We start from the raw sequence: 25,841 nt of genomic DNA, 5'->3' as shown, positions 1-25,841 counted from the left end.
TCATTCATTCATTCATTCATTCATTTTCCTTTGATAAATCAGAGACTAAGCCACAGCGGAATGAACCACCAACTATTCCAGCATATGTTTTACGCAGCAGATGCCCTTCCTCCTGCAACCCTGTACTGGGAAACACCCATAACATTGATTCACACTCATACACCAGCCAATTTAGTTTATTCAATTCATGCACATGTTTTTGGACTGTGGGGGAAACCGGAGCACCCTGAGGAAACCCACACGAACACTGGGAGAACATGCAAACTCCACACAGAAATGCCAACTGACCCAGCCGGGACTCAAACCAGTGACCTTCTTGCTGTGAGGCGACAGTGCTAAGCACTGAGCAACAGTGCCACCCCTATACAAGCAGAAAATAGCTATAAATTATTTTTAAAATAGTGTTTAGGCCTGATTCATCTTTAATTCTCATGTTTGTGTCTAGTTATGGGACACTTGTCTATACTAATATGAAAGACAGTTGTTGATATTGATATTACATCCATTATCTTTATTTATTTGAAATTGTTCAGTGTCAGAATGTCACAAAATTGTGTTTAAAAGTAGACCAGTTCATTTCTGAAGGGTGACATGGTAGCTAATGTTGGTGTAATTGCTGATAAAAAGTCTTTATCATCATAGGAATGAAGTGAATAAAAAAAGTTATTTTGAATTGCAACAATATTACACATTATATGTTCTACTATGTTTAAATCATATAAATAGAGAAGCAAGACCTGAATGAATAGACAAACAACAGCGAAATGCAAAAACATATGTATTTATTTCTGTCATACTCTGTAAATATTTCAAAAGAAAGACAGTGATACAGTAAGCATACTCTTTTCATTTGTACTCTTTTTTTGTCCACATTCTTAAATAAAAATACTATAAAAGGTAAAGACTGCAACACTCTGAGTGCAAAAGACATACACACACACACACACACGCACACACTTGGACAGCACTGTGCTTATGTCACACTCTCATAGTGCAACAAACGCGTCCACTGATTAAACGAGAATATTTACACACTGCGAAAAACTGCAAAGATAGACTGTGTGTGTGTGAATGAGAACTTTTATGTGTAAACCACTATTTGAAATGTTACCTTACATATATCATTGTTTTGAGTTATGAAGTATACACTATTCTTTTTTTTCTCTCTCTTGAGCATTTAGAAAACAAACAGCTTTGTTTATCAGAAGATTCCATTGTATGGGTAAAATATAAGTGCACTGGAAAATTACTGCAAATGACTCTGAAGGAACAATAACTGGCTTTTTCATTTTAGAACAATCTCCCGAAGCATTCGTAATGTATGCCACGAAAACCCGTATTCGAAAACATTTCACCAATCAAATTGCATCAAAAATCTCCATTTGCATCACAGGTCTTCTAGAACCATTTATTTCATGTTCTATGACTCTAGATCAGGGGTGCCCAAAGTTTTTCCTGTAAAGGGCCATAAACCAAACTTGATTGAGGGCTGTGCCAAATATCTACCAAACCATATTGCAATAAAATTGCCAGTGGGAATTTCCTAAAAATGTTGCTTTAAATCATAATAACTAATCTACTATCATTTTACAGTTTTTCTAGTTTGCTTTGACCTGCTTAAAGAAACTAGGTACCTCTTCATTTTCATTATCACTATCCCAGCAGAGCAGAGGACAGGTCTTGCAAATGTGTTAACCCTTTCTCATTGGGTTGACACATTTTCCCTACCATTTTTCCAAACAGTTAACACAGATGTCATTCAAGCAGTCCAAACTCCATTGTTTTAGTTTTGGTAACCAAACAGAATCCATCTATTCCTAACTATTAAAAACTACCAACATCAGTATGAAATCACTAAAGCACCGTTTTGACACTCCTTCACACAAATCTTCAATTAGCCATCATTCTGCAAACCTTATATAAACGATGGAAGGTCTGTGTTGTTCTGTGCCAGCATTGATGGAGGAGGTCAATATGGCTGTCCTATACTCCCAATAGATTTGACTGTATATTAGTTTACATGTGTTTTCTCTAATATTTACAGTATTTTATTACTTTTGTCTGTTTTTTTTATATACAGTATTTCAGTTTTCAGCCACAGTTTGAAAAATGTCATGAATTCAATATATATTCAATCAAAGCACATCTTATTCTTGATCCAATTCTTTGCAAAAAGTCAAATTTGACAACCCAAATAGAGACAACAAATGCCATTGGCTATAAGCTACAATGGCAAGCAATGGTGGCGCATTTTGAGTTCTGTATTTTGTATTTTGTTGTCCATTGTGTAATGATTAATTGAAAGAGCTCTTATACTTGTTTGCAAGTTGTGTTGTTTGAAGGTAAAACTAGCTTTTGTTGCATATGTTAAATGTTTTGACACGATATGTGCTTTTGCAAGCAAAATGTGTCATTTTGACCATGAGTGCCGCAGTTTAGGCCTGTGTGTTAACTGTTTTGAAAATGTGGAGTTTCAGTTGACAACTGCATCCAAGCAATCAAAAAAAACTGTAAACATTTTATACTGAACTTATTACAGTTAAAACATAAACAACCCTATTACAGTTTTTCTTGTTTGCTTTGACCTGGTTAAAGAAACTAGGATCCACTTTATTTTCATTATTACTATCCCAGCAGAGTAGAAGACAGGTCTTGCAACCCATTGGGTTGACACATTTTTCCCACCATTTTTCAAAACAGTTAACACGGATGTCATTCAAGCAGTCCAAACTCCATTGTTTTAGTGATGGTAACCAAACAGAAACCATCTATTCCTAACCATTAAAAACTACCAAGATCAGTATGAATTCACTGAAGTTGACACTCCTTCACACAAATCTTCAATTAGCAATCAGTCTGCAAACATTAAAAACGGTGGAAGGTCTGAGTTGTTCTGTGCCAGCATGGATGTAGAAGGTCAATAGTGGTTATGTCCTATACTCCCAATAGATTGGTTTCCATGTGTTTTCTCTAATATTTACAATATTTTTATTTTTGTCAGTTTTCAGCCACAGTTTGAAAAATGTTATGAATTCAATATAAATTTAATCAAAGCATTTCTTATTCTGGATCCAATTATTTGCAAAAAGGCAAATTTGACAGCCCAAATAGAAAGACAAAAAATGGCACTGGCAATAGGCTACAATGGCAAGCAATGGTGCACTGAATTCTGTATTTTGTATTATGTTGTCCATTGTATAATGATTAATAAAAAGAGTTCATATACTTGTTTGCAAGTTGTGTTGTTTGAGGGTAAAAATAGCTTTTGTTGCATATTTTAAATGTTTTGACACGGTATGTGCCTTTTGCAAGCAAAATGTGTCATTTTGAACATGAGCGCTTCTGTTTAGGCCTGTGTGTTAACTGTTTTGAAAATGTGGAGTTTCAGTTGACGGCTGCATCAAAGCAATCAAGAAAAACTGTAAAAACACAATGGAGCTTAATGCTGAATACATTATTCGAGCTGCTCCTGCGTTCACCTTGATTTGCTCGCAGATGACTTAGGCATTGACTTCTATCTGTCAAGTGACAGTATTTACATTTTAAATGTTTGATTCATTTACATCATTTAACTGAATCATTTCATTTCACTTGGCTTTTTTTGCAGATCAGCAACAAAACAGAAACAAAAAAAGGTTACGTTAAATTAGAAATGATGATCTCTGTCAAAAGATTTCACCTCAACCACCTCCTCATCATTCTCCCTCTCTTTTCAGATGGGATGGTGGGCCAAATCAAAGGTTACCATGGGCCTAATTTGGGCATCTCTGCCTGGCACTGAGATCTGTAGCTAAACTTGCTGTACAAAAATGGTTTCAGATTCCTTTCAGAAACCTGAATATCCCCATTTTGGCTTTTGGTCTTCATAGCATTTAGAAACTATAAAAGACTAATGGTTAGATTCACTGTAGAGTGCATTAGTATCTGCTCATATCTTTAGCAACAGTGGTTTCCGAAAGTATTTACTATTCAATTTTCCCATAGGGATTCGTCATGAACCAAACCTGCTTCATGGATGATCTCAATGTTGTAAACTTTATATATATACTGTATACACTCTTATGTATAAAGATACACTCTTAAATAAAAAGAAAACAGAAAAAGTACTGGCTGCTTATAACCCATTGATTTTTTACTGTAAAATAAAAACAGATTTTCTTTTAACTGAGCGTGCCCATGTTAAAAAACTAAAAACAAAATGCTGTTTAACGATATAGCTACCATAAAAAAACTAAACTAAACATTTTCTATTAATAATTTTTTTTATTAAAAATGTTTATTTTCTGTGTTATTAAGTGTATACAGTAAAAACTTCGATATAATAATAACTATGAATGGAGAATATTAGAAACCGGTAACCATTGACTTTAGTGCTGTGCGATTTGGGGAAAATATCTAATTGCAATTTTTATTTATTTATTTTTGTCAGATATCGCGATTTGATTTATGATTTAATTTGGTATTAAAGCTTCAGCTCAATAATCTGTAAGCCGTAGCAGCAATTCTGCAACAGCTCTTAAAAATGTTTTTGAAAAATGTTTTTGAAAAAACAAAAGTTTTTGTTTGGTGTCTGTAATTCTCATATTACCAATGCTGTTTTTCGTTGATATTAATTTGTCTATTAATGCTTCTGAAGCAGCAGACGTCATAATCCCACTTTTTTTTTATTGTGGGCGTTGTTCGGTTGAGCAATTCTGATTGGGAAAAGCCAAAGTGTTCTCACTCAAGTGGTTAGTAAGACTCTCAGACATGCATTTGCCCTGGGCGGGGGAAATGAAATAATACATTTATATTTCATATTGCAGCATCTTGCAATTAACTAATCGCAACGTTTCAAATTGCGATTGCGTTTCGATTTATCGCATAGCCCTAATTAAAAATTTTTGAACATTGTAATTGAAAAATAATTGAAGTATTAAAATTACAGTAGTTAGTTGTATCCATAGAAACAATGTATGTCAAATAAATATGCAAATTTTGGGCTCACAATAGTCTTACTTTAAGGTTTTATCAGACACTGTTGTAAATCAAGCCCAAAGATATGCGCTGTAGGTGAATTGAATAAACTAAATTGGCTGTAGTGTATGTGTGAATTTAAGAGTATATAAGTGTTTCCCAGTACTGGGTTGCAGCTTGAAGGACATTCGCTGTGTAAAACATTTGTTGAATAAGTTGGCGGTTCATTCCGCTGTGGCGACCCCTGATGAATAAAGTGATTAAGCCGAAAATAAAAATGAATAAATTTTGTAAATCGGTTTCCCTCTGGAGAAATTGAATGGAGCTTCCGGAAACCCTACAGTTGCTCTCTATAATAACATGACTCCTGCTTTGAATATGGCTGCATCCTAATTTGTATACTAAGCACCCTACATAGTACACATGATACAAATTGTGCTTTTACAATTGGAAATAACCCCTAACTGGATGATTTTGTCCTGCAGACTTTTAAAATACACATCCCATGTGTGTTTTACATGCTAACATGGACCCTTAGTCATTTGCACGCCTTGAGTTTTGTAGAATGATAGCTACTTGCTTACTCCGAAGTTATGAATTTATAGGTTATGAGTTTGGCTTAATGCTACTGTGATGCATAATGTGTAAATGTAATGCATTTAAACGTATATACTTTAATCTCTTCATGAAGTTTCTGAAAACTGTAAACGCAGTGATATGAAGAACACTGTCACCGCCCTCATCTGGTATGCTATGGTACTGCATTTTGAGATTTGTGGAACTGAGCACCCGTCTGTTTTTGGTTTTTTACCTCTTAACTACTACATTGTTCTATATTTTCATTGTAGTGACTTTGTGTAAGTTGGTAGGAGGATTTACAGTCATTTGTAAACCCTTATGACTTAATTTGCCTGACCTTTAAGCCCCTCCCTATTTTTTTAAGTCACAGTGAACCCAGGTCTCCAAGGCAGTTCTTTATACTTGGATGCCAGCTTTTGTACATGTGTATGCTGGTATGCTTTTTAAAGTGTCTGTTTTTGATGTGCATCTGTACATTTTAAGAGTGGGGGTGCGTCTGTGTTGGTTTAATGTTAAAGGGATACTGTATATATTATTGAAAAAATCATATTTCTCGTTTCGTTCACACACCCTACACACGTGGTTTCAAACCTTACTGAGTTTGCATTTCATTTGAACACATATATTTTGAGGAAAGCTGGAAAACAGTAGCCATTGATATTGATAGTAATAAAACGTTTTTCAACATTCTTCGAAATATCTTCTTTTGTGATTAACAGAACAAAGAAATTCAGCAGGTCCTGGAACAAGTGGAAAGGGAGGAAATCATTAATTTTTGGGTGTAGCATCTCTTTAAGTGTGTGTTTTTGTGATTTGTGCGATGGGAATGGCTGCGAGGGGAGGGGCTTCAGTCATATAACCCCCATCTTTAGGGGTGTGGCTTGATCACACCTGAGCACACATCAATCAATCAGAGCATCAACATGACATCATAGTCCCACCCACATCAGTGCAAAGAACTAACAGGATACAATGACTCTATGACAAACACTATGACATTGAGTGTAAAACAGTTTGATGTTTGTTACTGGGATAAACATCTTCATTGGTCCCTTAAAATCAGTGACAGCAAAGCCAGTCGATTGCTTAATGACACCAGTACTTGATCACTGCTCATTAGCTAGTCCATTTTGCTAGTATATAGTAATAAATGAACACTTGAAAGGACTCTGTGAGTACAGTATTTGCATTTTTTCTAGATCTTTCGAAGTGGTAAATGAATAGCTCTACTATTTTTTATTTTATTTTTACTGACTGAATATGAGTTTGATTTCTATGCAAGTACATAATACTTGATTTCTGGCATTGTTGTGGTTTGGAATTCAATAGACTTTGCATTCTAAGCAGTGCCACAAGGGGCACTGTTAACATAAACTGTTCTCATTTTCAATTTAAAGCTAAGCTGAAAGCAAATTATGTTCACTTCAGTGACAACATTCTTTGCTTAAAATCTTCAAGTTGGAAAGTTTGATTAGAAATAGTTTGCAAGAGTGAAAGTTTAAACGCAAGGGGAGTCATTTTTGGATTTGTTGATTAGCTCATTTAGCTACTTGTTAGCTTCTTCAGGGCTTTTAAAACTTTGTGTGGGCTAGGGCTGTGTGATTTGAGTAAATCCTAATTGAGATTTTAAAAAAAATTTTCTTTTCTTTTTTACAGATATTACGATTTCGATTTTTTTGTCAATTTTGTCATTTTGTAGTTTAACTTCAGCCTAATATTGTATCGTTGCTTCTAACTGCTAAAAAAGGAACTGAAAAGATACTACTTTTATTGAACTTTTGTTTATAAATATTCAGAATTTAAATGAATTTTCTCTAGAGCAAACTGTAGTGAGTTATGGCTAGGGCCAGATGGAATCTGCGGACATTTTTTGCTATTTCTGCAGAAAATTTTGGTAAAAATCTGCGGATTTCTGCTGATTTATTCTGGGAATATTATAACTAAAACCTTAATTTGTGAAATAAAAAATAATATCTTTTGAACTTTAATGTTTAAAATGCAAATCCAATTAGATTCACTTTATTTGGTAAACAAAGCAAATATCTCATATAATATTTCTACTTAAAGACAGAAAATAATACTGTACAAACTGCATTGTACATGAATCAGATGAATATTTTCACATGAGTAAATAATATAACTGTAATTAATGTAAAAACTGTATAAATACAGATTTAAACACATTTACTCAATTAAATAAACAGAATTAATGATGGGATAGAAATCTGCGAAAATCTGCATAAAATCTGCGTAATTCTGCGCGCACAAATTCCTAGTTATGGCGTTAGTTATTTCCTGTTTGTTTTGTCATATGGTGCAACAGCTGCAAACAACTCTTAACTTTGCTGTTGCTCTCTACTATTGAGTGTCACTGGCAATCCTTTTTTTTTTACTTTTAGCAAGATGCTCCTTATATATCCCGTAGTGCTTTTTTAGGTGCTGGTTGTAGTATTTCCTCGTGCTGTGTCAACAATTTTGCGACAGCTCTTACAAATCACGTGTTTTTGTTTGTTGTCTGTGACTTTGAAACCAAAATATGCCCCTATTACTGATATACTGTTTTTCTTTGATATGAATCTGTCTTTTAATGCTTCTGAAGTGAAAGATACCATCATCCCACTTGTACACGCTTTATTGTTTGTGGGCTTGCCACATAGTATGATTGCGCAATTCTGATTGGACAGAACAAAAGTGTGCTCACTCAATTGTCTAGTAAGACTGTCATACACATACTGCAGTCACACATTTGCTCTGGGTAGGGAAAATTATATAATACATATGTATTTCATATCACAGGCTCTTGCGATTCGCTAATCAGAACGTTTCATATCATGATTGCGATTCGATTTCGATTAATCACACAGCCCTAGTGTGGGGTATTACTGATGTATTTACACAGTAGATTAAATGTAAACACATATTGAGCTTGTGCTAACCACGGACCTTTTTAAAAACATTTAATCAAATCCTTAAAAAATTGAAGTTGTTTATGGTTTTGAGGACTTCTTAATGTCATCTTCTTAATGACAAATTTAAGGAAGCACACTCTTTCAAAATGTTAGCCATGCATCTGTTTGTGTAAATTTTCATACATATTTCCTTCAATATAATCATGTGGCAGTCTATGAGTTCCTGTGTATTTATGTTTAGCGGCTAATTCCTTTAAATTCATACAATCTCATCTGTATGTTTTCATGCGTATGCCCAGTGATGCTTATATAGTAGTGTGTGTTTTTATTTGAATTGTACAATCTTATTTTCATTAACAATTAGTCACCAGTTCATAAAAGTTAAAATAGTTACATCTTCTTGTGAGACTTGGCTCGTTTATTGATCTTAATTGTCTTATCAGAGTTTCAAAACCAGATTCTCATTCTGCTCAAGTCAAGTAATGATTATGTTAGAGGCAGGCCTTCATGCTTTCCTTTTTTTTTAATGGTCTAATATCATTTGAGATTGTTAGATTGTACAAGTTAGCCACTAAATTGCAGGAATCTGAATTATTAGTTTTATCATGAGATATTATCATTTTTCCCCCCCAAAACTCCAAATTGTCTGATCTGGGTTTAAAATTCATTTAGTTTTTTATGTACATTTCAATCCCTTGTATTATTAGTATCGCAATCATATATTTGGGGACATTCTGCTCATCCGCATTGGCAGTTGTGATTAAGGGTGGAATTTTGGGCTTAATGTTTTTTTTTTTTTTTAACCATAACATTTTATACAAATTTGCAAATTGTAAAATAGTTTTTCTGTGAGAGTGTCCCAGATTGTCTGATATGAATTTAATGTTCTGATTTGTACATTTTCTTACAATTTATTCAAGAATTTGATTATGTTTAGGCGTGGGCTGTGAGTCCAAGAAGTGTTCTTTTGCTCCCAAATGGTCAGATCTTATTCCATCTTGAAAAAACACGAAATAATCAAATTTAGATCTGATATTAGCATCGATTTAAACATACATTATGCAAAGGAATTCATTTACTATCCTGCCATTTGAAAAGTGTGCTTGGCTTGCTAGTGGGAAAGCACTTTTGTTAACTAGCTCACATAAAGTCAAGTGTGCTTGACTGCAGTGGCAAGGCTATTTGATTGCGTGGTAAAGCTGTGAGTGTAGCCTTGATGCACAGCATCTGATCAGAGTAAATGGTGGCCTGCTCTTTTCTTTCCGAGTCTTTTCAGCATGCTATTCCCTTTAGCCTGCCCTTGACTCATGTCAAAATGATACACGAGCATGTAAACTGACAGTATGTCTGCATAGTGCTTCATAAAAGATGGTGTCTGTATTCAAGATTTATTATTTGACACAGTATAGGAACAGATTTATGATTTTTCATCATGCTGTTCCTGATCATGTGCAAACCGACTACTCATGTCAACCACCCATGCTAATTTCTGTACACATTTCATGTGCATCTATGACTGTCATGTAGCTTTTAAGTATGAACATTCAAGAAAATAGTTGAACAGCACCAAATATTAGGCCAAAAAAGCAGCTGATATTAGCGTGTGTTTGTGAGTTTACAATGCTCACGATTGAATGCACCTCGCAAAACAGTTCTGCTCACCATACGCTCAGTATCTGACCAAACACCTTAGCTGCGTCCAAAATGGCACACTATACACTATGCACTCATGCACTATGTACTTATGCACTTACACACTCAACAGGATAGTATATGTACATAGATATATACACTAGATATCGCATAGGGACCCTGAGCATGCGTCAATAGCGCCGCCACATTGGTACAGTGCTCCCATGACAAATGTCATTCAACCGCACTAGTCAACACAGTGTTATTACGTGAAGATGTTAGACTTTAGCGCTGTGTACGGGTGTAGTAACGAGCAAACAAAGAAAACAAAGCACAAAGGCAGAACATTTCATAGGTAATATTAAGTTTTTACGTTTTTGTATGTTCTGAACTTTTGTGCTGAACAGGTCACGTTATTGATGATAATACAGTCACTTACTGCATTCACCATGAGGCAAAGTAGCTCCAACTCGCACTAAATACTCGGCTTATGCTAGTTTTGTTGAATAAAATCAGCAAACAATGCAAAAGAAATATGATAACAAGATGCTGCACTGTCAGAAACTGGTATTATTGTCGACTAGTGAAAGAGTCGTTCATAATGGAGATTCATTCACAAACAAATCGCTCCCTCTGTCAGTATGAGAAGTGAAAGCAGGAGAGGAGGTGTGTTTCAGGCCACAGATTAGATCAGATTTAACAGGGAGGGTGAATAGTATATTTCTGTACACACAAACACAAGCTTTTTGTCAGAAATGCCTGTGCAATCACTGATCCATCAATGTAGAAAAGTCTTGTAAAATTATAATTTTCATACTTAAAAAAAATTTTGAATACCAACATCTAGGAAAACTCCCGATCACAGATATATGTGTATATGTGTATATCTCTGGCTTTGGATGGCCACAGTCCTCCACTGTACCTTGGTCCCGCATTCATTTCAATGAAGCGCTACCCTGTTCCAAAATGGCGGCTCAACTGACGCATTCCTTCCAATAGACAACAACAGGGTAGGCGACATCTAATGTATATATCTATGGTATATGTATGTAATGTCGTCCCAAATGGCACACTTATGTTTTTTTACTAAGCGGAAATTCAAACCGTTTCCCTGATGACCTTTGACGGTCGCCAAATCAGTGAAATAAACAACCGAATTATCAAATAATACCTGCCGTTAGTATTATCGCATTCACCATCGAGAGGCGATATAATCACTCTCGTAGGAGAAATTTTGCTTTCACCATCCAAAATAAATAAAGTTATCCAACATGTGCATCTGATAGCTCCGCCCCTTCTGCTACGTAGGCAAACCTGCGGTCGTTGAGTGCGTGAAGTATCCATCATTCCACACTTCATTTTACCGGCTGAATGAGTGCATCATCCGGGTAATTAAAGTGCACTTACTATTTTCAGAGTTTTCAGTGTGAACACACTACTTACACTATTTATACTACAAAATGGCCTAGAATAGTGCATAAGTATGCAATTTAGGACACATCTCTTGATCCCTACTCCAATAAGCCAGCAGTCTCATAACCCGATCCAATAATCAAACCCACCTAATATCTCACAATCCAGGCCGATCGCCTTCAAGTCCAACCCAGAATTCATAGGAACGACAGCCTGACAACTTACATTTAAAATACGGACACCAAAAAATATATTATTTCCAAATAAACTCTCCATATGAAAAAAAAATAGACAATGAACAAAAAAAGCGACATCCATGCCGTTTAACCAAAATGCATAGGCATCAAAAACAACGGTGTTTTCTCAATGGAATTACTGCACGTATTTCACCACACATTATTATAGATTATTTCCCCAGACACACGGATGAGTGCCAAATATAGAAACACCCCCCTCCCCCCCAAAAAAGGATAGAAAATAAATAGAAATACCATTTCAAAGAGGACAAATATCATCTCATGGGTAAAAGTGTTCTATTTTCTTTCTTAGATCTCATTCAGAGAGTTCTTCTTTAAAAAAACGCTAATCATATTTAATATTAAGACAGTTATCTCCCATATAAAAATATCAAATATAAACAGCAACCCTTTACTGTGCAGTCCTGCTAGCTGTCGATCAGTATTTGGACTCCCCCTCCACCCCGTTTCAGTTCGTGTAGTATCTCCATGGCTGTAGTTTGCTGGTCACTCTTTATATAGCAGTGTCCCAGAAGACAGTGGTTTGGGTGGAGTACGGAGGAGGCCCGTATTTCTTGCTCCCGTTGGTCTTTTTCCAGCTGGGCAGGATGGGCATGCTCTCCTGCTTGCACAGGGCTTTGTCTGGACACCTCTGTCTGGATTTGATCTCCTTGCACAGGTGGCGTTTCTTCTCGATCATCTCCATCATGGTGCTGTCCCCACATGCCCAGGGCATTGGGGGCATCTAATGGGCGGCAAGGGTGAGATAACATTGATGCATGCAGAGCTGGCTTTTGAGTTTTGCAGCTCATATATCATTTTTGAAGGCGTTCACAGCTTCTTTAATATTACAGAATGGGTCCCACTTTATATTAAGTGGCCTTAACTAACATGTACTTACATAGGAACTAATAGTTTGTTACAATGTACTTATTGTGTAAATACATGTATTTACTGTGTACTTATGCTTGATTAAATACATGTATGTATTTACATCTGTAATTAACTTCTGTAATTACATTTGTAAATACACTGTTGACCATCCCTTACACCTTAACCTACCCTTCATCCTACCCATGCCACCAAACCTGTCTATAACCCAACCTCTATTCCAACTCAAAAGCACCACAGGTGTTCTCAAATACATTATAAACACAGTAAGTACATTGTTTTATTTTTTTGATGTAAGTACATAGTAGTTAGGGACACTTAATATAAAGTGGGACCACAGAATGTGTTCAATTATTTATGTAGTTTAATACAGTCGGAGTGGTACTGGCATTGAGTTTAATTCTCTCGCACACACACACACACACACACACACACACACACACACACACACACACACGCACACACACACACACACACACACATACACACAATATATGCCCATGCATCACACTAATTAAAAGAATAAACATTTATATAGGCAACACAAAATTTTATAAGCACACACTATGGCTCTGTTTCAATACCTAGTGAACTGAATACTGTATATAGGTATATAGCTGCCTTCTAAGGGTATATTTACATGACAATGAAATTAAAAAGTTTTGTTTCTTACACTAATTAATATTCGTGGTAATTAAGATTGTTTATTTATGGTGAATTGCATTATCAGATGTTGATCTCCCCTGTAGGCACAGTACGTCAATGATGTCAGATTGACGTTGTACCCCAACGTTGTGGGACATTGCATTTTGGGTGGAAAGGAAAATCGGGTTGATGTCGGACAGACATTGAATTTTGGTCACTTTCCAACGCAACCTAAAAACAACCAAATATTAACGTCTAATGATGTTACATATTGATATTTTGTGGAGGTTACCAATATAACGTCTATCAGACTTTGGATCTTGATTTCCATACCTGATGAATAAATGTCTATACTGGCTCGACATTGGATTTGGTCAGTTAGCAAGGCAATCTTAAAACAACCAAACATTAACATCATTTGACATCATTATTGGTCATTAAATTGTACACAATTTTAGTCACCTGACATCACAACCTAAATCTAACCTAATATTAACGTTTTATAATGTTGTGTGCCTGCTGGATCTGCTCTGCCGACTTTTGACGTTAAAAACTGCAGTATACAAAGTGACTTGTATTGACATTTTACAGGGTATCGTGAGGTCTTAGGAAGTCTTAAGACGTCTTAAAGTTCAAAAACAAAATTTTAGGCCTTAACAAGTCTTAAATTAAATTAAACACAAAGGCTGCAGGCAGCTCAATAGAAACCCCACCTCTGCTTTTATTTGATTGTGGAATGAAAAAGACGTGACTGACGTAACATGCTTTTTCTGCTCAGAATTGAATTTTTTCAACTGCGAGCACACAGCACAATGGCAAAAACGAGAAGCACAGCAGGCGGTTAAAACGCGAGGAGCGCAGGGTGCATAAGCAGCAAGCAAAATGCTCGCGGTCGTTAGTAAACCATTCAAAAAAGGCACCTCTCAACGCAAAAAGCACACTCGGTGTGATTGGTCTCTTACAGGGACATACATTAAAAAAAGTTACGGGCGAGTTACTTTGAAATATTTCTAACATAATGACACATTGGATAAAATAGCCACACCACACGCAACAACTTGATCTTTCATTGTTAAATGAATTTTATAAAAAGTGTGCAACATTTTCACGCTAGAAAGCACGTTTTTATGTGGGAATGTAAGTGATTTGCTGATATGCTGCAAAGACCTCTTTAAATAAGAGGACAATGTAGCCAACTTTGATGCTTTCGCCGGAGGAGCAGTAAAGACAGACAGCGCTGTGGCCAGAACGAACTTTGACACTCTTACTGCCTTCGGTGTGAACGCACAGCTATTGTTTTCAAAAACATTGTCTTTAAAAGTTGGCGTTTAACTATGTTATTGTGTACAATTATGACAAAAAAATTTAAAATTACATTTTAGTTACAAATGTGTGTAAACATTCCCTAAGAGAGCATTCTAAATGTCACGAAACCACATGGGTAGTTTGAAACACTGGCTGTTTCTCAATTCCAAGAACGCAGAGAACGGACTTGCATTCTTGTGAAGACCGCTCTTGCCAGGTGTCCTTGGAAAAACAAACTCCCTTTTAACAATATATACTATGCATAAGAACTTTACAAATACATGCTGCAAAATAAAAATAAATCCATTTTAATACAAATTTTACCAAATAAACACCCTTAATGTGTTTATTCCTTTATTAAGATTTTCATGGTAATGTTTACATTCACCGTTTCATTTAGGGAAACTCCTGCGATAAATAATTTATATCTCTGAACTTTAAAAATAAACCTATACAAAATGCTGCGCTTCCCACCTCCAGTCGCAATGACTTCTGGGACTACTAGATCGAGTTCAGTGCTCAAGTCTGCATCCATGCGTCCTCGATATCAAGAACGCATGTGGGAAGTTTCTCGCGTCCTCCGTTTGTGCGGTCTCAAGTTTTGGAACTGAACTTTGGCAGTTGATGATGACGTTACACAAGAACAAGAGGGCGCAAGACGGCAGAAGAACTCATATTGAGAAACAGCCACTGACTCTACAAAGGCAGACATTTTTGTGTCATACAGCATGTAGCAATGCATTGTGGGATTGTCCTCTACACGAATGCATGCACTGCTGCCTAAACAAAATGAGATTTGCTGACTAGGTTTTGTAACAGAGCATATACCTCAGACATGCACAGACACACACACATACACACACACACACACACACACACACACACACACACACACACACACGGTTGTGCTTTTGAGGAAGAAAGCAGCAGACAGACACAGAAAATACAGTGGAGAAGAAGATATTACTTTTGAAGGTTTTATTTAGCTTTTTGTTTTGATGGGGTTAGTTTTATCCCTCGAGTTTAAGGTTTTATTTGGGTTAGTTCAATTACAGTCACTAACAATCAAAGACATACTGGGGAGTGAGAGCGGATCAGATAACATACGAAAGGCTTTTTATTATGCTATTATTATACACCGAGATAAAGAAATAGCATGGCTGCTCTGTGTCTAATGTGTGTCAGATATCTGGTTTGTATTGGATTGGATTGTGTCCCTATAAAGAGAGGGCGTGTGGCTTTTGTAAGACGTGATATAATGAACATGTTTTGGTAAGTGTGTGTATTAAATCGTGTAACTGACTCCCCAGCCTCTTGTGAAAGTGACGTCAATGTGAAAAGCAATCATTGGTACAGGATTATTGTACATAATACAGTCGCTCTAAAACGGGTTCAAGTAAGGCCACACAGACAAAACAGGAGAGAGCAGTTGACATCTGACACTGATATAAATGCCACATCTAGATACAAATATACACACATCAAACAGACTCCATAGAAAATGCTGAGCGCTTTCTTTTGTTTAAAGTGATGCTTTATGGCTCGGTCTCTTGAAGATTAAATAAGCACACATAAGGTGAAATGAATGAAATTACAGTAAACTGCTGTTCAAGGGTTTGGGGTTTGTAAGATTTCTATTTAAAATAAATTAATACTTTTATTGATGCGTAATTAATTTTTTTTTGGTATTATTAATATGCAAAGATGTATAAAACTGATTAAAATGTCAGTAAAGACAAAATGATTTAAAGAAATTATGGGCTTTTTAGTTGTCTATTCATTAAGAATTAGTTTATAGATTTTAGCACAAAGTTTAGCTTGTTGTTATCAATCCAATTGGAATGCTGCTTGGATCAGTTCTTGCTCAATTAGCTTTTTTTAGCACAGTGATTAGCATGTTCGCTTAATGCTAGCATGTTTTTTAGATAAATTTAACATGATGGTAAGTAAATTAGAATGCTGTTAGCTATTGTTAACACAATGCCAAGTTTAGCATGTTGGTAGCAATAAAATTGGAACGCTGCTTGGATCAGTTCTTGCTCAATTAGCTTTTTTTAGCACAGTGATTAGCATGTTTGCTTAATGCTAGCATATTTTTAAGATAAATTTAACATGATGGTAAGTAAATTAAAATGCTGTTAGCTATTGTTTACACAATGCCAAGTTTAGCATGTTGGTAGCAATCAAATTGGAATGCTACTTGAATCAGTTCTCACAATTAGCTTGTTTTAACACTATGATTAGCATGTTAACATAATGCTAACTAATTTATAATGCTGCTACAAAATGTAGCATTTTGGTAGCAATCAAATCAGCATGCTGCTTGGATTAACTTACACAATCAGCTTGTTATTAGCACAATGATTAGCATTGTTAGTGTAATGCTAGAATAATTTTAAAGAAAAATATAACATTATTAACATGATGCTAACTAATTTTTAATGCTGCTAGCTTAATGTTAGCACAAAGTCAGGTTTAACATGTTGGTAGTAGTCAAATTGAAATGCTGCTTGGATCAGTGTTCACACAATTAGCTTGTTTTTAACACAATAATTAGCATGTGTGCATAAAGGTAGCATATTTTTAAGATAAATTTATTATTAATATGATGCTAACTAATTTAGAATGATGCTAACTTAATGTCAACAATGTTAGGTTTAATGTGTTGGTGGTAATACAATTAGCATGCTGCTTGGATCAGTGCTCACACAATTAGCTTGTTTTAACATCGATTAGCATGTTAACATAATGCTGTACTATTTTTAAGAAAAATGTAACATTATTAACATGATGCAAACGAATTTTGCATGCTGTTAGCTTAATGTTAATGCAATGTCAGGTTTAGCACAATGGTAGCAATCAGATTAACATGCAGCTTGTATCAGTGCTCACACAATTAAATTGTTCTTCACACTGATTAGCATGCTAGCATAATGTTAGCATATTATTTGGAGATAAATTTATCATTGTTAATGTGATGCTAAGTAATTTAGAATGCTGCTAACTTAATGTTAACACAATGTCAAGAACGTACCAATCAAATTAGATTGCTGCTTGGATCAGTGCTCCCACAAGTAGCTTGTTATTAGCACAATGATTAGCATGTTATTGTAATGCTAGCATGATTTTAAAGAAAAAAAATTCATATTGTTAACTTGATGCTAACTAATTTACAATGTTGCAAGCTAACATTAACACTTTGTCAAGTTTAGCATGTTGGTAGCAATCAAATTAGAATACTGCTTGGATCAGTTATCGCACAATTAGCTAGTTTTAACACAATGATTAGCATGTTAGCAAAGTGCTAGCATATTTTTTCAAGAAAAATGCAACATTATTAACATATGCTAAAAAATGTATAATGCTGCTACAGAATGTAGCATGTTGGTAGCAATCAAATCAATATGCTTGGATCAGCTCTCACACAATTAGCTTGTTTTTAACGCAATGATTATCATGTTAGCATAATGCTAACACATTTTTAAAGAAAAATGTAACAATAACGTGATGCTAACTAAATTATAATGCTGCTTGCTTAATGTTAACACAATGTCAAGTTTAGCATGTTGGTAGCAATCAAATTAGCATGCTCCTTCAATCAGATCTTGCACAATTAGCTTGTTTTAACACAGTGATTAGCATGTTAGCATGATGCTAGCATGATTTTAAAGTAAAATGTGACATTAACATGATGTTAACTAGTTTAGAATGTTGCTAACACAACTGGTTAACACTATAATATTATAAAAAAGCATGTGTGTCATGTAGCTGGGTGATGCTAACCTCGTTTAGCTTGACACTAAAACATTTTAAACTGAGCAAGGAAGTGGCAATTGTTATATTGGTTATGTGGCCCTTTATTGGCCTTCAATCACTCAAATGAATTATAAATAAAAATCTTGCTGACCCCAAACTTTAACAATTTTGTATAGACATATAATCAACTGTATTTAGCGGTCCAAATTAACATTTTTTTTAGAAACTATCAGTCAACTGGTTGTTTATTTCAGCAGGTTTTTGTACACGACGTGATGTCTTTGCTTTGGATTCATAATCTTGCATTTCGGAATTTCATGTCTCCATAAACAGCTTCTATGTTTGATGTCTGTACATCTGAGCAGTGTCTGAAACATTGAGATAGAGACGAAACAGACTGAGGATGCTGTTGGTCGAGAGTAAAGCTGCCCGCCGTCGCTCTCAAAAGGCTCTCGTTCAGATTCACATCAGTCAAACCTTCTCTCAAGTGCTTAAACTGCCAGATATATAAAACCCTGATTGTAGATCTCTTGGCATAAACTCACTGAGGGCAGATTAACCCTTGTGTACTGCTCAAATTGACTACCCTTTCATTATGTTGGTGGCTGTTTTTGCCCCATTGACTTCTATTATAATGACATTTTTTGATTGCAAAGTCCCAGAGTGGATGAAAACATCCTCAACAGCACACAAATGTGAGAGCCTCTCCAGAGCATGATCGCAAGACAGCCTTGATCTGGACCGAACACAAACAACACACACAAACGCATCTACGTTGACAGATGATGAACCACGCCGAAAAAAGCGCACAGCAGCAGAAGCGGCAGAGCAGCAGACAGGAGAGAATTTACACACAGCCATGGGGGTCAGAGGTCAAAGACACGGAGACAGGAGCCCACAACTCCACACGCATGCCATCTCGCATCACTCTGAGGAATAAGGGGGTTCTACCTGGAACGGCGTCCCGCACGGAGGGGCCGAGGCGTCTGGTGCGTGTCTTTGGGGTGTTCCCACTGGAGACGGGACTCCTGATGTGGACGCAGAGCGACCGAGTTTACAACCGGCTTTTGGTTCTATAAAGGTAGAGAAAAAGATGCCATGAAATCACATTGAAAACACTGCATTCTTACAATGCCTGAGAATGGGAAATTGTTTAACTGGGTTGTAAAATTGTGAGGACTCTTTTCACATTATTTCGCAGTGTTGGGTTGCAGCTGGAAAGGCATCCGCTGCATAATACATATGATGGATAAGTTGGCGGTTCAATTCGCTGTGGCGACCCCAGGTTAATAAAGGTACTGACCCGAAAAGAAAATGAATGAATGAATGTTTTCACATTAGCAGTTTATGATAAAAGTGTTTTGGAGTGTCTTAAGTGATGGAAACAGATTAATTTCATGATGCTTATATATGTATAAAATAGAACTTGCCAATTATTTATTATTTATTTGTTTATTTATTTATGCATTTATTTTCTTATTTATGCAGTTGTTATTGTTATAATATGGTAACAGAATTTTTATTATATATTTGTATTAATTTATTACATATTTGATTAAATAATAATATTTGTTATTAAAATGATGATTATGAAATACTTAATATTTTATTTATTTGTGCATTTATTTAGTTATACATTTATTTATTTATTTTTGCATTTATTTATGCATTTATTTATTTATGCATTTATTATTGTTATAATATGTTAACAGAATTTTTATTATTATGATTATGAAATACTTAACATTTTATTTATTTGTGCATTTGTTTGCATTTATTTAGTTATGTATTTATTTATTAATTAATGTTTTTGCGTTTATTTATTTATTTATTTATGCATTTATTATTGTTTAATACTGTAGCATAATTTTTATTATATATTTGTATTATTTATTACTTGTTTGGCTAATTAATAATAAATAAGTATTAAATGATGATTATGAAATAACATTTTATTTATGCATTTATTTCGTTATGCATTTTTTATTAATTTATTTTTGCATTTATTTATTTATGTATTTGTTATTGTTATAATATGGTAACATAATTTTTATTATATATTTGTATTAATGTATTACATATTTGTTTAAATAATAAATAATAATTATTAAAATAATTATTATGAAATACTTAACATTTTATTTCTTTGTGAATTTATGTACACATTTATTTAGTTATGCATTTATTTATTTATTTTATTTATGCATTTAATATTGTTATAACACTGTAACAGAATTTTTATCATATATTTGTATTAATTTATTACATATTTGGTTAAATAATAATTATTATGATGATAATGAAATACTTAACATTTTAGTATGAATTAGTAAGATTGTTAAATCTTAAATATATATTATCATTTTATATTTGATTAAATATTCATTAATATATACATTTAAATTATCATAAAGTTCTTTATTACTATTATAGTGTGACACATACATTTTTATTAATAAAAGTTTGATTAAATAACTACCATGTTTATTATTATTTTTATTGTCAAATAATTGTAAAATGACGATGAAATACTTCACGGTTTAATAGTAATTGGAATTTTTTGTGATACAGACTTTGTTTAATGTTTATGTTTTCAGATTTTCTCACATTAATTAGATGCAGGCGGTTCATTCTGCTGTGGCGACTTCTGAAAATAAAGACTTAACCGAAGGAAATTGCATGAATGAATGAACGAATAATTGGATGTACCTCCGAGCATGGTGGTCGGGCTAATGGAGGAGCGGCCAAAGCGACTGGGCGTGGCTGTGGGCGTGGATGATTGTCCTGTGGGCGTTTCCCAATCCTGGGATTTCGGAGAAGAGCTGCGAAGGGCTCTGTCCCTACTGTCACTTCTACCTTTACTTTCTCCTGCAAAACAGAAAAAAAGAGGTAGAGATTTCAGCATTCAGTATGACTCAGCTCTCTGTTTTCATAAGAACGATTTAGCAGTTTCATGCGTGAGTGCTTTGATCTGTAATAATACTGCTGTGTAAATATATTAACGCTAGATGTCACTACTGAGCCAAAACCATATTCAGATTCCCCAAAATGAGCCTGTTTACAAGATTGCAAAGTTATAAAAAAAACACAAAAATAATTATTTTTTTTCCACAACAGTACTAAAAAAAAAACTGGTGGTGATACAAATCTCAATTAGAAGTTGCTAGAAAACGTCACAAATAAATACACATACAGTAGACTGAATTAAGCTTGAAATTCTGATGTAGAAAGATTTAGTATTTTATTTTAAAATACCCCAAGAATCTTTCAGCATTTAAATTGCAGTTATTAAATTACAATTATATATATGAATATTAATAATACATCTTATGTTATTATTACTAGTTACTAATTGCTAATTGTATTATTTATACACACCTAATAATCAGATTTCCCAAAATGAGCAGTATACAAGATTGTATTGTAATAGAAAATACAAAAATAATTGCAATTTTAATTTAATTTAATTTTATATCTAATCTGACCAGACAAAATGCATACATAACAAAACTGAAAAACTGGTGTAGAAACAAATTTCACTCAGATATTGTTAAAAACGTCACAAATTAATACAAACAACAGTCTGAATTAAGCTTGTAATTGTTGACAGAAAGATTAAGTAGTATTTTATTTTAAAACATAGTTCAATAATCTCTTAACGTTTAAATTGTAAGCTAATTGCAACTATTAAATTACAATTATACACTATGGGCAATTTAGCCTACCCAGTTCACCTGTACCGCATGTCTTTGGACTGTGGGGGAAACCGGAGCACCAGGAGGAAACCCACGCGAACGCAGGGAGAACATGCAAACTCCACACAGAAATGCCAACTGAGCCGAGGCTCAAACCAGCGACCCTGCGACTTTCTTGCCGCGAGGCGACAGCACTACCTACTGCGCCACTGCCTCGCCCACATTAGAATATGTGGATCAGAAATAACCAAATTAGATTTTTTTTTGCTGTTGTGGCAAGCAAAAAAAGGGCCATCAGAAAACATCCTTAATATTTAGCTGTGTTTAAGTCTAAAACTTCATTCATGATAGTCTTGAAGAGGTCTTTAAAAGTTCTAAATTTCACTTTAAACCTGCAGAAACCCTGTTGCAACGTAATGTTAAAAGTTGTAACATATACATTGGTTAACCAATAGATGGCGACAAACAACCATCAAAAAATGTCACTGAATAGTTCTTCAAAAATAATACATCTAGTAACGAAAAACAATGTTTTATGAGTGAATTATTGAACCATTAATTGAAAACGAGACTAAAAAATAAATGTACAAGATTATGTTTTAAGTTTTATACATTTAGCATTATCAGCAACAGTAGCAAGTGGTTTAAACCAAAAGTTTCTTGTAGTACTGTTTTTGTAATAAATGTAAAGCAAATGACATTTGTTCGCTCCTTTTTTTTGCTGATCCAAAAAGTGGTACAATCCATGACTCAGAAACCGTAGTATGATCCCTTACACCACCACTACTATATATGCTTAAACTTGACATTTCTTAGTTATGTTTATTCCTGCGTTCCTTTCATCTTTCACACAATCAACCCCTTTTTCCTTTGTATTTTTCCATTCCATCTCTCTTTTAATCTCTCTCTCCCTCACAGGGGATCCATTAGCAGTCACATTCATCACATCTTTCACTGGCTCTGAAGACATTAGGGAAATTGCTTTACTAACAGATGAAAGCTTTTCAATTATTTCAGCTGGCAAGAGTATCTGAATGTGTGTCCGTGTCGTCTGTATAGACGCATGCTTAGCTATATTGTCTGACACTTATGGACTTATGAACTGAAGGTGACATCAGCCAGCATATCCCGTGAGTGTGTATGGTGACTGAAGCCATATGCTTATTATAAAAGTCATGAGCGACTTCAGTTCATATAGCATTTCAACTAAGATTGTGAAATGTTCCATGTAATACAGAATTGTATCATAATGCTTTTCATCGATTGCATCTCAGATTCATTTTATAACTTCAGCCAGTCCAGGAATGGCTTTCTCTCTCCATATATAATATATATACCCATATATTCTCTGTTATACAATCTATGGCATGAAATAAACCAGATGATTATTGTAGTGTGATTACAGAATGAATGCTTAATGAATTAACAGCAATGTCAACCCATGCTTTTTATTGATACGTACCCCTGTATACATTTCTGGAGATCGTGAAATACATCCCTAGAGGTACGTTTTTTTTGCAGTTTATGTTCGCATAATTTTACCAGAGGCTGCTGCCAACTGACTGACTAACTGACTGATAACCCCATCCACCCCCTTCCCTAAACCCAATCGATGGTGTTTTCAAAAGCACCAATTGACCTGAACACTCCCTTCCCTAAACACAGGCGATAGTGTTTTAAAAGCAATCCAGAAAAAGAAAAGTCCTCACTGCCGCCTGATTTTTACCACATTTTCAGATCCTACCACATTACCACAACGGACTTGGCAAACTAGTAACAGCAAAAAAGCGATCCACATATAGGTAAGCTGTCAGCTAGTAGGGCTAAAAGAAACAGAAGCCGTCAGCAGCCTCATCCTGTCCCATAGCGTTCATTTTAAAGATGAAATGCAGCCATACTTTGCTCTGACTACATAATTTGCGCTCTCCAAAAATGTATATGGGGGTACATTTTCACAATGAGTCTGTGTTGCGCAATGTAGTTTGAATACTGAATGATCACTTTGATCCTATTCTTTATAGTTAATCTTATAAATGCACATCAAGTGTAATTCAAATTGTAAATGAATGACTTTTATGAGCTTAATGTGGATTATTTTTAACGGATCACTAGAAGCTTCAACAAAATTCCTATAATTGAATAAATGATTCCTATGAGCTGATTCTTTATAGTGACTCATAAGCTTAGAGTACAGCAAATAGCATACAGTGTGATCTTTTTATAGATGAATCATGAACACAATTAATAGTTGACTCCCAATATAAATGACTTTTATGAACTAGTTCTTTTTAGTAAATCACAATGTGCCACCCAACACTTTAAGAATTGACTCTTATGAAATGATTCTTTTTTTTTTTTAATAACTGAATCATGAAGTGCATGTAGTGTACTTTGACTCCTGATTTCTGGATCCTGATGATTCGTTCAGTAGAGCAGTATAAACCAGTTTAGGAATGAATGATTCTTATGAGTCAGTTCTTTTTAACTAGTCAATCTCATGCAGTATGCTGCAATGTGTGTGTGAACAAATGACTCTAATGAGCCATTTCAGTTTAGTGAATCATAAACATACAGTTGCTCGACTCCTGAATGGATTACACTTAAAAGCTGGGTCTTTTAAGGGAACTGAATGCTAACAATGTTCATCGACTTATTAGATTTAAACCACTTCAGTAACTTTATTTTGACAAGATTATGTACGTTTTATAATAATTTGTCTCTGTCTGTCTGTCTGTCTGTCTGTCTGTCTGTCTGTCTGTCTGTCTGTCTATCTCTGTCTGTCTGTCTGTCGTTGTATCTATCTATCTATCTATCTATCTATCTATCTATCTATCTATCTATCTATCTATCTATCTATCTATCTATCTATCTATCTATCTGTCTGTCTGTCTGTCTGTCTGTCTGTCTGTCTGTCTGTCTGTCTGTCTGTCTGTCTGTCTGTCTGTCTGTCTGTCTGTCTATCTATCTATCTATCTCTGTCTGTCTGTCTTTCTGTCGTTGTATCTATCTATCTATCTATCTATCTATCTATCTATCTATCTATCTATCTATCTATCTATCTATCTATCTATCTATCTATCTATCTATCTATCTATCTATCTATCTATCTGTCTGTCTGTCTGTCTGTCTGTCTGTCTGTCTGTCTGTCTGTCTGTCTGTCTGTCTGTCTGTCTGTCTGTCTGTCTGTCGTTGTATCTATCTGTCTGTCTGTCTGTCTGTCTGTCTATCTATCTATCTATCTATCTCTGTCTGTCTGTCTGTCGTTGTATCTATCTATCTATCTATCTATCTATCTATCTATCTGTCTGTCTGTCTGTCCGTCCGTCCGTCCGTCCGTCCTTCCATCCATCCATCCATCCATCCATCCATCCATCCATCCATCCATCCTTCCATCCATCCTTCCATCCATCCATCCATCTATCTAGAGATATACCATGTTTTCCTTTGCTGAGGTTGCTTATTAATGTTAGCTGATTAAGCATTCTGGTCTCACATTGGCTACTTGAGAACCTTATTTGCCATACTTTATCTCTCTGGAAACACACACACACACACACACACACACACACACACACACACACACACACATTGTCTGGCCACGTCTGTTGAAATCCCATTAGTCTGTGGTGTCCTGCTCCATTAGTCTACATTTAATTAGTGTCCACTGTCATTAGCGTGGGGCGCTAAAGCAAAGACTGTGACAAATTTATCATATTTACTTATTAACATGCACACAGTCAGTGCCTGGACATAACCTGCTTAAACACACAATGTCTGTATGTTTGTGGGAGGTGTGTGCAACATCATGTATTCCTTACAGTTTG

At 35.0% G+C, this 25,841-nt stretch overlaps 1 protein-coding gene and 2 long non-coding RNA genes across 9 annotated transcripts in view; 1 reads left to right on the top strand and 2 right to left on the bottom strand.

Moving 5' to 3' along the window:
• The window catches only part of LOC141377891 (uncharacterized), a 194,799-nt gene that overhangs the window by 87,251 nt on the left and 81,707 nt on the right, over window positions 1-25,841 (top strand). For 5 of the 7 annotated variants that reach the window (XR_015509728.1, XR_015509730.1, XR_015509722.1 and 2 more), the window contains one exon: window positions 43-902. The exons of 1 other annotated variant lie outside the window; for it this stretch is intronic. This is a non-coding gene — a long non-coding RNA (uncharacterized LOC141377891). Of the gene's footprint in view, window positions 1-42; window positions 903-20,919; window positions 21,212-25,841 lie in introns of those variants that run through there. One more of the 7 variants, XR_015509725.1, reaches the window with a different exon arrangement.
• Window positions 766-6,618, bottom strand: LOC147833723 (uncharacterized). Its single transcript, XR_015509738.1, has 2 exons — window positions 2,517-6,618; window positions 766-1,598 (listed from the first exon to the last, which is right to left on the bottom strand). It is a non-coding gene; the product is annotated as an uncharacterized LOC147833723 (long non-coding RNA).
• The window catches only part of nyap2a (neuronal tyrosine-phosphorylated phosphoinositide-3-kinase adaptor 2a), an 82,482-nt gene continuing 64,528 nt past the window's right edge, over window positions 7,888-25,841 (bottom strand). Inside the window, exons 5-7 of the mRNA XM_087284452.1 lie at window positions 21,032-21,190; window positions 19,274-19,395; window positions 7,888-12,470 (exon numbers count right to left, since the gene is read on the bottom strand). Coding sequence (XP_087140578.1) covers window positions 12,240-12,470; window positions 19,274-19,395; window positions 21,032-21,190 — 512 coding nt within the window. The 3' untranslated portion in view covers window positions 7,888-12,239. The remainder of the gene's footprint in view (window positions 12,471-19,273; window positions 19,396-21,031; window positions 21,191-25,841) is intronic.

Source organism: Danio rerio, chromosome 15 (genome assembly GCF_052040795.2).
Source record: "Danio rerio strain M-AB ecotype USA chromosome 15, GRCz13ab, whole genome shotgun sequence".
Lineage (NCBI taxonomy): Eukaryota > Metazoa > Chordata > Actinopteri > Cypriniformes > Danionidae > Danio > Danio rerio.
The sequence above is the reverse complement of the archived record's forward strand: the minus strand, read 5'-3'. Positions and strand labels throughout refer to the sequence as shown.